Genomic DNA, 16,800 nt, shown 5'->3' with positions numbered 1-16,800 from the left:
GCTCTCAAAATGAGCAGTCTGCTGTCTTTTTTTTCTCACACTCTGTGGGATCTTGTAATGTCACGAATGTGTGACTGTGGGCTGCCATTTCATCAAAAACGTGAAACAGGAAACTGCCAGTACGTGTGTTCATGTGTGTGTCTGACTTCCCTTTGTAGTGTGTTACATAACCTTTGTGCATCCGATCATAAAAGATCAAAATTTTTGTAGCAGCTAATAGTGTAGACAGAAAAGTCCTCATAGAGTAACTTGGATATATCACTGCTTCAATCTACTGCTTTCATTTTGCTCGTGGGCATTTGCTTAGTAATGTCTCTACCTTTGTGGCGTTCGGTGGGTGAGAACTGAGATAAACATGCATACACACTCAGTCTGATGATGTTTTCCATTCATTCTGCCGCTACTCACTTGCATCTTGGTGTTCAGTTCTTCAGCTGAAGTTGCAACAGAGAAGGAGCAGAGAGGAGCTCGTCAGCCAGGGGATCATGCCACGTAAGTTACAACAAAACACTTTTAAGAAATATTTTGATATGAACTGTAAAATGAAGCTGATGTAAACTCTTACAATAACCTTGTTAGTAGATACAACCAGCACATCTAGTACTGCGCCAAAGTTTTGGGTCCCACTGTATGGTTTTTTATATTTTGCTGCCAAAGAGCCAGACTTTGTTGTATTTTTTTAATTTGTCCTTTTGAAAGCTCAAAGTTTTTCTTTGGACACTGGCTGCTTTTTCACTGATTTTCAGTCCATTCCCTGTATCTCGCCATTTTCAGTAGAATGCTTTTTGCTTGTTTGTTTCTTTGTTAAGCCACTAAACACTGACTGATCAATCATTCAAGCACTTAACTTAATAGATAAACCAGAGTTGTGTCTACACATAAGGGGCAACTTATCAAAGAAGTCATTTTAACTTAAATAGACTGTTTGTTACTGGCAGCCTATCACAAGAACATCTATTTTGTTCCCATTTTTTCAGTTGAATTTATCCAAAATGTCAAACGTAGCAAATTTTGATATAAATAAAACTGAATTTCACATCAAAAAGGCAATTCTGAAAGAATTATTTGTCAGTTATTTGTCATGACATATAACAGCATGATGTACAGAGTCTGAACAGTATCTGAATGTCATCTCCTAAGAAACAGGAAAAACTCCAGTAACACAGGACCTTTAAAAATTTCTGAAATTGTCATCAACACATACTGATGAGGTCAGGAGAGAAGTACAACCATGAGTATCTACAGCCGTCTGTACAACACTCTGTCATGGTTTAGGGATGCATTTTAGTGAGTGTTGTTGTGGATCTTGTCAAAATTGATGGAATTATGTACACAGAATTATGATTCGATTTTGACTGACCATGCAACACCATCTGGAATGATGAAAAAGATGAAAAAGATCCCAAATACACTACCAATGCAGTAAAAGGATAGAAAAAGAGACTTAGACTTTGAGACTTAGAGCTTTTTATTGTCATTGTGCAGTTTCTTGCACAGCCAGATTGGGTAGCTGGACCACAAAGATGCAAAAGTAAGAAGAGAAAACAATATACAACGAGGGGAAAAAATATATATATATATATATATGTATATATATATATATATATATATATATATATACATATATATATATATATATATTTTTTTTTTTTTTTTTTTTTTTTTTTTCAAATGAACCAGCTGCTAGTTAACGAGAGACACCCGGAATGGCTAACCGAAGGCCGGACGGTCCTGATCCCCAAGGACCCCAAGAAGGGACCGGTCCCCTCCAACTACCGACCAATAACCTGCCTCAGTACTACATGGAAGCTCCTGTCAGGCATCATATTGGCTAAGATGAACAGGCACATGGGTCAATACATGAGTGGGACACAGAAAGGAATTGGCAAGAATACCAGAGGCGCAAAACACCAGCTACTGGTAGACAGAACAGTCAGCCGAGACTGCAAGACCAGACTGACCAACCTGTGCACTGCCTGGATTGATTACAAGAAGGCCTATGACTCAATGCCCCACAGCTGGATACTGGAATGCCTAGAATTGTACAAGATCAATGGGACCCTAAGAGCCTTCATCAGGAACTCAATGGGGATGTGGCGTACAACACTAGAGGCCAACTCCAAGTCCATAGCACAAGTCACCATCAAGTGCGGGATCTACCAAGGAGATGCTCTGTCCCCACTGCTGTTCTGCATAGGCCTGAACCCCCTCAGTGAGATCATTAACAAGACTGGCTACGGATACCGACTACGGAACGGAGCAGTTGTCAGCCACCTCCTGTACATGGATGACATCAAGCTGTATGCCAAGAGACATCGATTCACTGATCCACACTACCAGGCTATACAGCAATGACATTGGAATGTCGTTCGGACTGGAGAAGTGTAGTCGGATGGTATCAAAGAGAGGGAAGGTAGTCAGAACTGAGGGGATTGAACTACCAGAACTACCAGAAGGCAACATTGCAGACATAGAGGACAGTTACAAGTACCTGGGGATCCCGCAGGCAAATGGGAACCATGAAGAGGCCGCTAGAAAGGCTGCAACCACCAAGTACCTGCAGAGGGTCAGGCAAGTCCTGAGGAGTCAGCTGAATGGTAAGAACAAGATCCGGGCCATCAACACGTACGCCCTGCCCGTAATCAGGTACCCTGCTGGGATAATAGGCTGGCCAAAGAAGGAGATAGAAGCCACTGACATAAAGACAAGAAAGCTCCTTACCATGCATGGAGGGTTTCACCCCAAGTCCAGCACCCTGAGGCTGTACGCTAAGCGGAAGGAAGGGGGCCGGGGACTGGTGAGTGTCAGCACCACAGTCCAGGATGAGACAACAAACATCCAAGAATACATTGGGAAGATGGCCCCAACTGACCGAGTGCTCAGTGAATACCTCAGGCAGCAGAAACCCAAGAAAGAGGAGGGAGACGAGGAACCATCATGGAAGGACAGGCCCCTGCACGGTATGTACCACCGGCAGATAGAGGAGGTGGCTGATATCCAGAAATCCTACCAGTGGCTGGACAAAGCTGGACTGAAAGACAGCACAGAGGCACTAATCATGGCAGCACAAGAACAAGCTCTGAGTACAAGATCCATAGAGGCTGGGGTCTATCACACCAGGCAAGACCCCAGGTGCAGGCTGTGTAAAGATGCCCCAGAGACAATCCAGCACATAACAGCAGGGTGCAAGATGCTAGCAGGCAAGGCATACATGGAACGCCATAACCAAGTGGCCGGCATAGTGTACAGGAACATCTGTGCCGAGTATAATCTGGAAGTCCCGAGGTCAAAATGGGAGATGCCCCCAAGGGTGGTGGAGAATGACCGAGCTAAGATCCTGTGGGACTTCCAGATACAGACGGACAAAATGGTGGTGGCTAACCAACCGGACATAGTGGTGGTAGACAAACAGAAGAAGATGGCCGTAGTGATCGATGTAGCGGTTCCGAATGACAGCAATATCAGGAAGAAGAAACACGAGAAGCTGGAGAAATACCAAGGGCTCAGAGAAGAGCTCGAGAGGATGTGGAGGGTGAAGGTAACGGTGGTCCCCGTGGTAATCGGAGCACTAGGTGCAGCTAGGCGAGTGGCTCCAGCAGATCCCGGGAATAACATCGGAGATCTCTGTCCAGAAGAGCGCAGTCCTTGGAACAGCTAAGATACTGCGCAGGACCCTCAAGCTCCCAGGCCTCTGGTAGAGGACCCGAGCTTGAAGGATAAACCGCCCGCAGGGGCGTGCTGGGTGTTTTTTAATATATATATATGAGTGAAAAACACACAGTGGAATACTATCAGTCATGGATTGGCCTCCCCTGGACCTCAACATTATTGAAGCACTGTGGGGTCTTCTTGACAGAGATCAGCACAAACAGCAGACACATCCAAAGCTTTGAAGCCTGGAGAACTATTCCTGAAGGCTACTTAAAGAAATGACAAGAAAGCTGCCTAAGACAGTTCAGACTGAAGACTAAAGGTGGTCATACCAAATATTGACTTTCAAGCTTTTTAGAATTGCACAAACTCTATTTTACCTTATTGCCCACTTTATTTCCATGCATGTGTGCATGTTTCAGTAAATTGCTGCGCCTCTTTGCCATTTCCCTATCAAAATATAAAGAAGTGATTCACGACTTCTGCATGGCATTACACTCATTTATTCATTGGTCCATTAGATTCACTAAAGGTGTGACATAGCATTTAAGCGTGTAGCAGATATTATTTTATCTGAAAGGTCATTTATAAAAATTTTTGAAAAAATGGGATTTAAATTTTTGTTAAAAAATTAATTAATGGCAAATCACGAAAAAGAAAGAAAATTATATGTGTATTTTGCTACAAAAGAAGGACTAGTTTTGTCTATAAGATGACGCAAAATGAATCAGAATCCAATTATCTTTATTAAGTGGAGTCCCTGTGGTGTCAGGAGAAAAAGGTTTTAATATAATTACAAAAGAATAGTATAAAAAAGAGGAATAAAATAGTCTTTCAGTTATAATGGAAAGAATCTTATTGCACATAAACACTATTGCACAGGATGTTACAGGCTGTCATCCATTGGACCGTATTCGTCAGGTTGTATTGGAAGTGATTACTTGTAATTCAAAGCCCTAACAACTATAGGGGAGAACTGCACTGTTCTAAAAATAGTAATGTCAAAGTATCTTACTGTATATTTTACAGTTTTGTACTGTCTTTCTAGAATATCATTAAATTTACATAAGTAGACTGTGATTTTACATGTCAAAGGTAAAATAACATAACATCACTGTAAATATAGTAAAACACAATTTACTTGTTTTTTAAATATACTTTTTTGTACATATGCATATTTAGATTGTAAAAATACATTCACAAATGTATCATGATTTCACAAATATCTGTCGGTTATTTGAAAGATTGAACTGTTGAATTCAGGGCGATCATAGCTCAAGAGTTGGCAGTTTGCCTTGTGATCAGAAGGTTGCCGGTTCGAGCCCCGGCTCGGACACTCTCGGTATTGTGTCCGTGGTCAAGACTCTTCACCTACTGGTGATGGGCTGATGGTGCGATATGGCAGCCTCGGCTCTGTCAGTCTGTCCCAAGGCATGCAATCCATTATTATTTAAACCAACTGTTAACTGTATATTTCTGTACATTTACGTATTATGATTCATATTGCCACATTCATTGACCTTATTTATAGGTAATTTCATTGTTTGATCACGTTAAGATGTTCCTAATTTAATGTCTAAAAGCACTTGGAAAAGGCAGAATGCCATGTAAAATTAGCGCAACAAACTGTATTGTCATTACTGAAAATAACCGTATTTTTATGAGGAAGTTATTTTCTGTTATGTTACGGTAGTATTTTGGCGCCCCAGCTGCCGGAATATTACCGTTTTTTAAAGATGTTTTTTTTAACAGTGTGACTATTGCTGATGGCAGCAGTTTGTAGAGATTATGAGCAGGGTGTGGGGAGTCTTTTATGATATTTCCTGCTTTCCTGAGACAACGAGAGCAGTGCAGTTCATCTAGAGGGGGTAAAAAACAGAAAGTGATCCCTTGGGCCATCTTTACAATCACACACAGAGGCGGTAGCATAGGATGCTCTCTATTGAACAATGATAGAAGGACACCAGCAGCTTTTGAGGGATGTTGTTTTCCCTGAGGATTCTCAGGAAATAAAGTCTCTCCTGAGCATCTTTCCCAGCTCCACTGTGTTCACACCCCAGAACAGGTCATCCTAGATGTGAACTCCCATGAAGCGGAAGTCTGGCACCATCTCCACCCCATCCCCATTGACGTAAAGTGGTTTAATGTCCATAAAATCCACAACAGTCTTCTTCGTCTTGGTTGTGTTCAGGAGCAGGTTGTTGTCCCTGCACCACGCTGTCAGTCGCTCCACTTTGTCCCTGTAGGCAGACTCATCCCCCCCATATGTTATAAAAAGCTTGTGCCATGTGTTGCAGTTTGCTTCTTTTTCAAATGCTTACGTTTGAGGATTGCATATAGGCTCATACAAAATAACATGAAAGCAGCACAAGAAAATTTAACATATAAATCAAGTAACACGCAACATTGAACAGAGAAAGATGCATTTCAGCATAACAGCTACATTAGTTGATGCAAGTTAGTAATGAAATGAAAACAGAAGCATCTGAGTGCAGTCCGCCGTGCCATTTTAGGTTTATTCTAAAGAGATTTGGATTGCAGTTAAAAGGTGTCATTGTCTCCTTTCAATCTTTACAGTGAGTTACTCAAGATCATACTGCAGCTGCCATCATGCATATCCGTAGCTGCTTCTTATCAGATTGTGATAGTTCCCCATCTGCCATCCAAGTTAGCTGCTACTTTTGGCTCAGTTTTTAAAAAAGGCACTTTTTTTCTGTTTGGTTTATAGAGTCTTAATTATCCTGTTAAATGGACAATTTCCATTTAATGCTACTTTAGGGAGCATAATATGTTGTTCAGTGCATGCATTAATATAAGTATGTAATGCACAAAGTTCTGAATGCTTTACAAACTGGTACTATTAATGGTGGTTTTTTTATGCTCAGTGTGGCTAACTTTAGCTTTCCCCACATTTTATTTTCTTCAGAAAATGAGGCTCAGTCTTCCTCTGACAATGCTTCTCACAGTAGGTCTATAAGCAGTCTGACACAGGAAGTGTCAGAAGAGACAGTGTGTTTTATCTGCTAATGATTCTAATATTTACCTGCTCATGTGGTAGATGTTTAAACTGGGAGCCTGAACACTATTCATATGGACTCTGTATGCAAGCGCTTTACTGCTGCTGAATGTATTCGCCATCACAAATATGCATTTACTATTTTCCCTCGCTATAGGTAGCATTTATAATACAATAATGTCATCTTATCTTTGTGGGCAGACAAACAACAACTCTAAAATGGAATTATGTAAATGTTATCTTTGTTAACATGCTGGTACTGTTAAGTTTCCATTTTATTTATTGACAGCATTTCGTGCGCACCACGCTCGTCGTGGTCATGTTAGGTGTGACCACAGGAGTCATCACAGTTCTTATCTGCTTCCACTTTCCTGCCGAATGTTTGAAAAAAAAAAAAAACTGACATGGAGATCAAAGATGAATGTTATGTGCATATGTTTTAATTCAGTTATCCCATGCCTCTCTTTGCTTCTTAACAAAAGGTGTGTAGCTTTGTTAGTTTTCTGCAGAAGTATTCAGGAACGTTGCAGTTGAGCCAGGGTAGGGTGCACAAAATCAACTACCGGTAGTTCTTTGTTTGAGAAAGCACCTGAAAGTTAGTTTTGTCACGTAAAAGCTGTATTGCAGCGCCCCTGAACTCTGTGGTGTGCTTGCTGTTGTCATGTTCTAATTGACTAGATTTATGTGGTGCCTGGGAACAACCTTTAAGAGAAAAAGAAACTCATAAGTCAGCCATGTTTTGCAATAATGAGCATGCAAAACGGCATTGCATCTGCTTAATATGTTGTGGTTACATATTTCATTTATTGTTCCTACATGTTAGTGACTTCATGACCGCAAGATGAGTATATATACAGAGCCAGTACAACAGACCAGTCTTTCTCCCTGGACCATTCGGCCCAGTATGCACTGCACTTCGCTTTAAGCCTCTTTCTAACCTTAGTAAGGTAAAAACCATGCTACAGCCATGTTGTTCTTGTGGGGAAACTTGACACAGCACTCAGTGTGATACCTCACCTAGTTTGTAATTTTTACACGTCTTAGAAAAAACACTAAAGATAGTTTGTGAGTTCACACTAACCTGCATGTGATCAGGCTGAGTTAAACAAAGGAGACGGGGACCTTTTTTATTTCTAAAGAATTGTTAACACAGTTGATATAATGAGCAAAAACACAAGAAAGAGACTGAAAGCATTAATTAGTAAACCTGCCCTAGTTGCATGGAATTGCAATATTTACTTTTGCAGATGCTCCTCCACAGATTATGAGCTCTGTAAATATCTGAGTATTGCATGTATACTTGGTGCAGTATTTGCAAATGTATCACACTTTACACAGCTGACCTGCAGGACAGCTAAAGACATTAAAGAGGAAGTGCTAGACAGCAGGAGACTGAACAGTTGCTGTCAGAGGAAGTGATGTTGTTCAATGTTAAAATGTTTAAAGATTGTTGCTTAGCTCTAGCAGGGTGGTAAGGAACCACTCGTGCACATAATGGGGTCTTTTCTCTCTGACCCCATCTCAGCACTCTCTGTTTCCTCCTTGTCTTTTGCCCTTTGGTCTGTTGTTCCATTTTTCTTCCAGCTGCCTCCTCTCATTTGTCATCTCTCCCCATCTCCTCTACATCTTTTTCATGATTCTTCATCTTCCTTAAATCTATTTTATCCTCTTCACTTTCACTCACACTTTTAACCCCCCTCTCCCCCCGTGTGCTCATCCAGCCATCCTTCCCTCAATCCCATCACTCATTTTCAGTGTAGCTGACTGACAGGCAGGTTTATACACCCTCAAGGTGGACACATAACCTCCTTGTGGATGGGTGAGAGGTCTAAGAGGGCTCTCCAGGGTGTGTGAGAGTGAGTGTGTACCGGCAGTGTGACAGTGCTCAGTGACGTGAACTGAGGCTTAGGTACCAGCAGTTCTGCCCCGGGTTTGATAATGCAGCCATACTGTGTGTGTGTGAAGTACAGTACAGTAAGACATTTTTTTTGTTGTCCTAGCTTTGCCGCATGAGATTTGAAACTAGATTGTGACTAGAAAATGACATGCAGCCCTCATCGTAGATACTGACAACTTCATACTTGGTTTAAGACACAAGTGATGTAAACACATTGGGCTAAAGTTGAGTCTAAGACTTTGAGTGCAAAAAACTCCAGTGTCCTCACATACATGTAGTATGGATATGGGGACACTATATAATAAATGTGCTGCCTGTATGGTGGCCCTGAGAGGTCAAACACACTGCAACTTAAAAAAAAAACAACCCACCAGCAAATAGAAATATTTTACTGAGTGCATCTTTTTGTGAACCAGATAAGATGGCATGTAGTCCTACACAGTACTGTGATAGATTGAATTCTGGATAAATTGCAATCACTAGCAGTGAAGCTCCCCCAACACCATCACCCACCAATCCATGCTTGATGGTATCTTCACATGGAAAGATCACAGACTGAATCATTAATCATACATTTTGGATCAAAGTCCAAATTTTCAAGTCAGTGCAAGACATGTGACTACTCGGTCATCCACAGTGGTGTTTTTCTTTACAGCAATTTAAACACCAAGACCTAAATTTACTGACAGTTAATGTGAGAGTCCGATTGCCAAGAACATGACCAAACTAGAGTAATGGTGTCAGTGTTGAATCTAATAGTGTGGGGAAGAGGAAGTGATGTAAAGCATAAACTAGCAGCCTGAACATCCAGGAAAACAGGAAGATTAGTGGTTACAGATCTTCCTCGTTGAGCTTTAACATAAGCTTTACTTGGCCAATTTGGAAATTTGACACCTGGACCATTGTATTTAAAGAGAAGGTAAAATAATAACTGTGCCACTTGGAGGAATTTTACAGACAGTTTCCAAAAACAAAGTCAGATTTTGGTTATTTTTGAAACACATTAGAGTTGGCTGGTTTTGCAGGTATTGTCAAATACATTACCAAATGTATCTGGAAATCCGCTTGTTCTTAAAAGTTTGAAACATTTATTAAAATATTTAAACAAAATTCTTTGTCTGCTGCTAAATAATTTGGTTCTCACATGTAGAATATTTATTAGGTCAAGATTTAGATCCTCTTTTATGTCTTAGACTGCTTAGAAGCAAAGCTATATTGTAATGGTTGAGCTGTTGCATTTAACTCAGTATCACGGTGTCATGATTACCTCGAAGGTTTCCATTACCACTAATCCTGAGGCTTTGCATAATCACAAACCTGCACAAGTCCTACTTAAGTCATCTTTGAATGCTGAACAGTTTCCAGGAAATCCACTGCTGTAGAGAAGCTCATTGGATCGAAGCAGTCAGACTTCATCCCTTTACATTTCTCCTTTGACTTTGTGATTTTTTTAAGCTTTTTACAGCAGCTGTTGTTGGGGACCAGTATCCCAGCCATCATTGTACTTTATGCACTACATTGAACTGGTACTCAGGAAAAAGCTTTGGCTGAGACCATCAATAGATCCATGAAACGCTCTTTTGCTAACCCCCACTAGCATCAATACACTTTTACTCTTTTTGCCTGATTTTTTTTTCTTTACTATGCTCTCTCTTTTTATCCTCTTAGCACTGAAAACTTCAGCTGCCTTCCACGAACAGAGAAAGAGCTTGGAACGGGCTCGGGTGAGTATGCCATCCTCAAATCAGTCACTGATGTCAAAACTGATGCAATTTAAGCTTTGAGAGTTTTTAAAACACGTGGCATCATTACAGAAGCATTCTGATTTGTCTTTTCCTGCTTTAATGTAAGCCAAAAAAAGAGTTGGGATAAGACCATTGGCTCAGACAAATAGACTTGTATAGAGTAATGCGAAACTATCCACCAAATCAGTGCTTGCCCCAAGGGCAACATCATCAGCAGTTGTGAGTGAGTACGTGGGAAGATGGATGAGTAGGTTAAAGTAATTCTCCATTAGTAACTAGCTAAAATGATTAGATAAACACAGGCCCTTTAGTTAGCTTAGGAAGCACGGTCTACATTGTTAAGAGAAGGGTTTGTGGAACTACACCTAAAGAAGGAGAGGAACCACAATGTTTAACAGTGCACAATAAAGGATTTGTGAGTGCAAAACTGAGAGATTTTCCATTCCTTCTTCTTCATCTTGTCTCTTGGTCTCTCTCCAGACGGAAGACTATCTCAAGAGAAAGATCAGGAGTCGACCAGAGAAATCTGAACTGATCAGGATGCACATCTTGGAGGGTAAACACTACACAGAGCCTCATACCTCTGGAACTTTGGTCAATCTAATGGAAAAAGACCCATTACATCCATGCACACTCGTAAAGAATTTCCATGCCTGGTTTGTGTGTCTATGCAGAGCCGTTCCTTCCGGTCAAGCAGCTGAAGAAAGCATGCCTCGCTGTTGATTTGAATGATAAGATTGCCCAGAGGCCAGGGCCCATGGAGTTGATCCATAAAAACATTCTACCCGTTCACTCCAGTATTAAACAAGCCTTCATAGGTAAGTGAGAACTATTTTTAGGCAACAGTTTCAGGATTACTTCTGCTGAGTGGAGGAAATTATTAGCTTAAATGTTATAAGTGCAGAGTTATTTATGGTTGATTGCAATAAGCTGACCGCAGAGAAAAAAACCCACAAACAAAGCGTTGAGACCAGATATAATGATCTTAAGCAGATAGATGCAGTTATTGCGGACAACTTGTGTAAGCCTTTCAAGAGCTTATCTGTAAGTCTCTATTTTCCAGCCATCAGTACACAAACCAATACCAATGTTTCTTCACACAGTCTCGATATGTAGGGCTGTTGCACAATAACACATTAGTCATGACAACTTTAGAAGGCCTTACTTTGCAAATTTTGTTTTATTATTTCTGCCCCCTCAACAATCAACAGGTGTACCATTGCTATATAATTTCCTGCGCACAGTCTGTGTGGAAGAAGGACGTGTGATATAGATTTTCATCAAAACACACCCACACTGTGAGGCTCCTGACAGGACATCCCTCCTGGCCCCTTCCTCCACCTATCATAAACGTACTGTTTCCTCCCAGATCCCAGATGCTTCAGTTGTCCTCACCACATACTCACACAGGCATCCATACCTGTCAACAAGAACCACCTAACATACAAATTTTTCACAAACAGCGCACTGACAGGCAAACACTTCAATTGATCAATTCTATGAGTTTGGAAAGGTTGGAGGGGGGTAATTGTAAATGATGCATGACCTCTGATTCCCATTTTAACAGACAAGAGACGAAGATACTGCTTCCTTCTCTGTTCTCGGTTGGTTTTAAACAATCACAGTGCCTGTTAATAGAGAATCACTTGCTAATTGAAGAGGTGACATTTTAAAATAATGGGGACCTATTAAGCTTAATTCAATTGCATATTAATATTTTCAGAATAGATCACTAAAAAAATAATCCTTAGTTGTTTCACACTGGCCCTTAATGGAGCTTCCTCCGTTCATCTATAGTCTGAAATGAGCGCTTTTAGCTCTTTTCCAGTAATTTTTTGAGGTAATTTAATAGAAAAAAAGAATGCTGTTTTCATAAATATACATTGATTAGTGCGCAACTACATCTTCCAACAAATAGATGCATTGTCATAAACTTAGAATCAACCCATTAAAAATACACAGCAACGAACGCAAATTTTGATTTGTGTCTTTAGCTATGTTAGCTATATTTTATCATCTGAAAAGTAACACATGAAAACGTCCATAAACATGCTTTTTTATTCTAATATTGTTGCAATTACTTATTGTCAGCAGATCAGATATACCACCCTTCCATCTCTGGACAGCTGACAATGAGGCAACTAAACAACACAGTTAGCTGGTTATATGCTAATGTTGTGTCAACTAATGTGAGACTCAAGTGTCTTAACAGTCACATTTCCCCTCTGACAAACAGTTTGATAACTTTCTCACATCATATGAGCGTTTTTGAGACCAACAATGTTAGATCCACTTCAACAAAAGTTTCACTTGTGCAGGCAAAAATAGCAGTGCTTACTGACATAAAAGGATATCCTCAGCAAAAGAAGTGACTTTCACTTACTCATTGACTCGTGTTCAACTCCTTTCACAAAGTTTTACAGTCTCCTCCAGAGTAAATAGACTTGAACACTTCTCATCTGGCATTCTGTAGCTATCAAAGACTCCAGTTTTTTTGCTACGGCTGTTATGGGGCCCGGTGTAAATGCAATGTTTTGATCTTTCTTGGCTATCTTGAACATGTTTGTCCAACAATGCCACGGTGGCTAGGATTATGAACTTAAATTAGGAGAATTAAGAAAACAGAGTTCAGTTGACTGCAGTCTACTGACATATAGCAGTGAAATTTTACCCACCAAGGTCATTTTCTATATGTTTGGTTGCCCATTGTAGTCAAGAGATTTGCGCAGCAGGTGGATTTGAATTCTGTGTTTGAGTTGGCCATATCAAGTACATCTGCTCCAGCCCGTTCTCACTCCCGACGCGTGATATACCGATGATTTTTCACGTCCCGAGGCGTTCTATGGTGACCTTCCGCCTTCCTATGCTACACGGCGGATTATGGATGAAATTGAATAGAGGGAAGCTCCCGTGGTAACACGTGTTCCAGCCCTGTATTCCAGCCCTCCGTGTTTTCAAAGCGATTTAAGTAAAATAAACGTACATGTGTAGATTTATTCCAAACGGTTCTCATGTTTCCTTGTTTTTCAGAACTCGTAATATAGGGACCTTTTGGGTGGCCAAAAGCGTAATATGATTTGTCACCTAGCCTTAATTGTTATACTTTGGGAGTGAGAATGTGTTGTCTGCTCTCACTGGCATCATACAGCTCCAAGAATAAAAGACACTTCCTGAAATAAGGATGAGGATCGTCTAAGTGGGATTTTTATATAGAACACTTTTTTTTTCTTTGTACTGTGGGAGCAAGGAATCGGTGGGTCCAGCTGCTTGATTGATGTGTAGAGGAAGAAGGTTGAGATTTAATAACAGACTGTGTCAGTGGAATATCCATCTCTGTCACTGCTACACAATAAACACAATTACATTACCGCCACTTTTGGTAGGAGCACCAGGAACTAGCTAGATGAGGTTGACATATGAGCATACAAAGCATGATGCACTCCCACACCCACACACAGCACAGCTGTAAGCGAGTCATTGCATTATTAAATCAGCCCCGTGTTGTCTTTTCATCATTACCTGCTGATGGTAAATTAATGGACAGCAGTGTGTTCTAAATAGCAGTGGGCTACTGCCCGTTAGCACCTCCTGTAATTTAATAACTCAGTTCTATTATTAAAAAAAAATGGCTCTACAGCAGTCCTGGGGATCCTAGCGGGTACTTTTATTCCTTAAATCCCTGTGAAGACTCATAAGTCTGCATAATAATGAAATGATTATATGATATGGCGCATGGGAAAGCTGGCAGGCTTGGATTAAAGCTATGCTGTAAGATGTCTTAACCTTCCTGTGGCTGGCTAATAAGGAAACTTTGGGCATGTGGTTGACAATTTTCTTTGCAGTTTTTTACATTGCTGTATCTGATTTACTATTATATCACGCTCAGCTGCATTTATCTGTTGCATACGAAACATATTTTAAAGATATTTTAAAGAGAATATTATTAGTATAGCAGGCATAAACAGGGGAAGCCGTCACATAAACAGTTCAAATATTCATCGCATAAATTACACAGACGATCCTTCAGAATCCTCAGCACAACGTCATCCTTAGAGAGACGCCATCTGTTACATAAAAACTGTTATAAAAGCCTTGTTTGGCTGTGTGGGAAATGAACATAGATGAATGAAAAGCAAAATGCTTGACAAAAACCTGACTCATCACAAGTGCATCTAGGACTGGCTCTGGTGGACATGATATGACTACAGAAAAGTGTTTAAGTAGTTTAGACAGCTCTCTCGCTCTCTGTGTCAGTTGTTGACGAGACACTGGGGACGAGTGTCTTGTGTGCATTTTTGTAGGATATTGAACATTAACAAATGCAAGCCTTTGATGAGTCACCGATACTTGTGGAGGAGGCACCGGTGATAATTTGTCTGGATTGGAGGTGCCCACAAGGTGTTAGAGTCACAAGCAGAAGTCCAATGGCTCAGCTCCTGTTAATGCAAGTGATAGTGTTACACAGGCACACAGACTTGGGCAAGGACCTAGAATCACTGGGTAGTACATTTATTTTATGGTCTAATTTAACTAGATAATGTTTATTTCCTTCCCTCGTCTCCCCCACAATGCTTCTCCTCTCAGAGACGCAGTTTCAAAGAGCCTCAGGAGAGAACTCTTCATTTGATGAGGACACTAATGACAGTCTGTCTCCAGAGCAGTCCACATCTGTCAGTGAGGAGGGTTGTTCGTTGGGCCTGGGACCTCTGCCCACTCCAAAGGAAACACTGACAGGCCATGGCATCCCGTCTCCTACACAGGTAGGATCACCGCAGAGAGTGGGACTAAGATGCTGTGCAGAATGTATGCAAGACTGTAAATCCACAGCTTAAAAGCAATGTAGAGGCTGTGAATTAGTGCATTTGTCTGTGTATATGTGACGTGCATCAGATTTACCACTGGTGGTGGTGTAGCACAGTGTGGGAGAGTTTATAGTGGGTGCAGTTGTCACAGAGGGGATAACCAGGCTTTGGTGAGGGGAAAATAACAACATTTTGAGCACCCACTCACTCACACACTAGCAAGTTTAGCATTTCGCTACATCAACCATCTGATGCACGGAAAAGTACTGTTTTGTATCATTTAATTACTGAATAAAAAGCAGTGAAAACTACCTGGAGATTTATTTACTGAATAAATTAAAATCCAGTTCTTCCCTCATTGAAGTGCACCAACAACAGTACTTCCAAACCAAGCTAAGAGGCTATAGTCGTGTTACATACACTACTGGAACTTTAACATTATGCACTCCATACTGTACAGTAACGCCACTGTTTTGCACATGTCTCACTCTGTATATTTTATTTTATATATTTTATTTATTGTGTACTCTATTTAATTTGTAAAATATGTGTACACACACACACACACACACACACATAGAAAAATATTTAGTATAAACATCCAGAAATGCATATACTATTATATATACTGTACATATATTTATTAGTTTCAGATGTAGCCATTCTTGTATTTTGCTTGTTTACATTATTGTATTTTGCACAACTCTGTTGCTTGTGAAGCTCGCACACAAGAATTTCACTCACATGTGCTGTACCAATGTACCTGCACATGTGATGTGACAATAAAAGTGATTTGATTTTGATTTGATTTGATACTGCAGATTTTTGGTTTTGATCCCATACCAAGTAAATACATGACCAATGTTGCTAATGCCAGTACCGATACAGATACTTCCAACTTACAAAGGCAGCTTACGTAGGGGAGAGCGGTATGTAATGACTCACTGGATTGTAAATGTTCCTGCCTCTAAAGCACTTTGGATCTTCTGCTGTTTAAATGAGCTATAAATAATATACTTGTGACAGTCAACATATAGTTGTAGTGCATGTTTGAAGTTTATTTTTTCAGCTTCCAAAAAATAATGATTTAGCAAACACAGTTTAGTGGGTTAGAGCTTAGAGGACAGAAACAAAATATCCATCCAATACCAGTGTCGGTATCGAGAGTATTTATATTTGGATCGATCCACCAGCCTCTAAGTAACAGCAGTGGATGCAGCGACTCCAGACATCTATGAGATGAGTTTGATTGTCGTATGGACATTTGCCATGCATCTGGAGGGGGGACAAATTGAGCATTTGTGAACATTGTGCGTTTTGTATGTAAACCTTTTCTGCTATGTAATTTTACATTTACCACAATCTTCGATGTTCACTACTTTAAAAAAATGAAGACCTTTTCAAATGGGATGATTCTTTTTGATGCCTTGCAGTTTAGCCATGAATGATCAGCCAGTGTTTCCATCCAACCAATCAGGTCCCACCTACAGCTCCTTCTGGGTCACCCATTTCACTCAAGCTGACCAATGAGACAGGGGCGTCATCTCTCCTGAGGACAGGTGCCAACAAGGTAACATCTGTCAGTTCAGCTCTGTTAGTTGTTAGACACGCATACATTAGACTGGACCGCTTCAGTCCTGTCACAATGACGACTAAATTATGAGCTTTCGTAAATGATTATTTTAGCTG

General features: G+C 40.5%; 1 protein-coding gene across 3 annotated transcripts in view; it reads left to right on the top strand.

Annotated features, from left to right (window-relative positions):
- LOC146633360 (myocardin-related transcription factor A-like) overlaps nt 1-16,800 on the top strand; it is a 36,921-nt gene that overhangs the window by 6,509 nt on the left and 13,612 nt on the right. For all 3 annotated transcript variants that reach the window (XM_085351453.1, XM_085351452.1, XM_085351454.1), the window contains exons 2-7: nt 427-492; nt 10,233-10,288; nt 10,790-10,865; nt 10,984-11,127; nt 14,894-15,069; nt 16,589-16,681. In XM_085351453.1, the coding sequence (XP_085207579.1) occupies nt 427-492; nt 10,233-10,288; nt 10,790-10,865; nt 10,984-11,127; nt 14,894-15,069; nt 16,589-16,681 (611 nt within the window). The remainder of the gene's footprint in view (nt 1-426; nt 493-10,232; nt 10,289-10,789; nt 10,866-10,983; nt 11,128-14,893; nt 15,070-16,588; nt 16,682-16,800) is intronic.

This window comes from Diplotaxodon limnothrissa, linkage group LG4 (assembly GCF_057381915.1).
Source record: "Diplotaxodon limnothrissa isolate DT_005_m linkage group LG4, D_limnothrissa_male_GT1.1, whole genome shotgun sequence".
Classification (NCBI taxonomy): Eukaryota; Metazoa; Chordata; class Actinopteri; order Cichliformes; family Cichlidae; genus Diplotaxodon; species Diplotaxodon limnothrissa.
The sequence above is the reverse complement of the archived record's forward strand: the minus strand, read 5'-3'. Positions and strand labels throughout refer to the sequence as shown.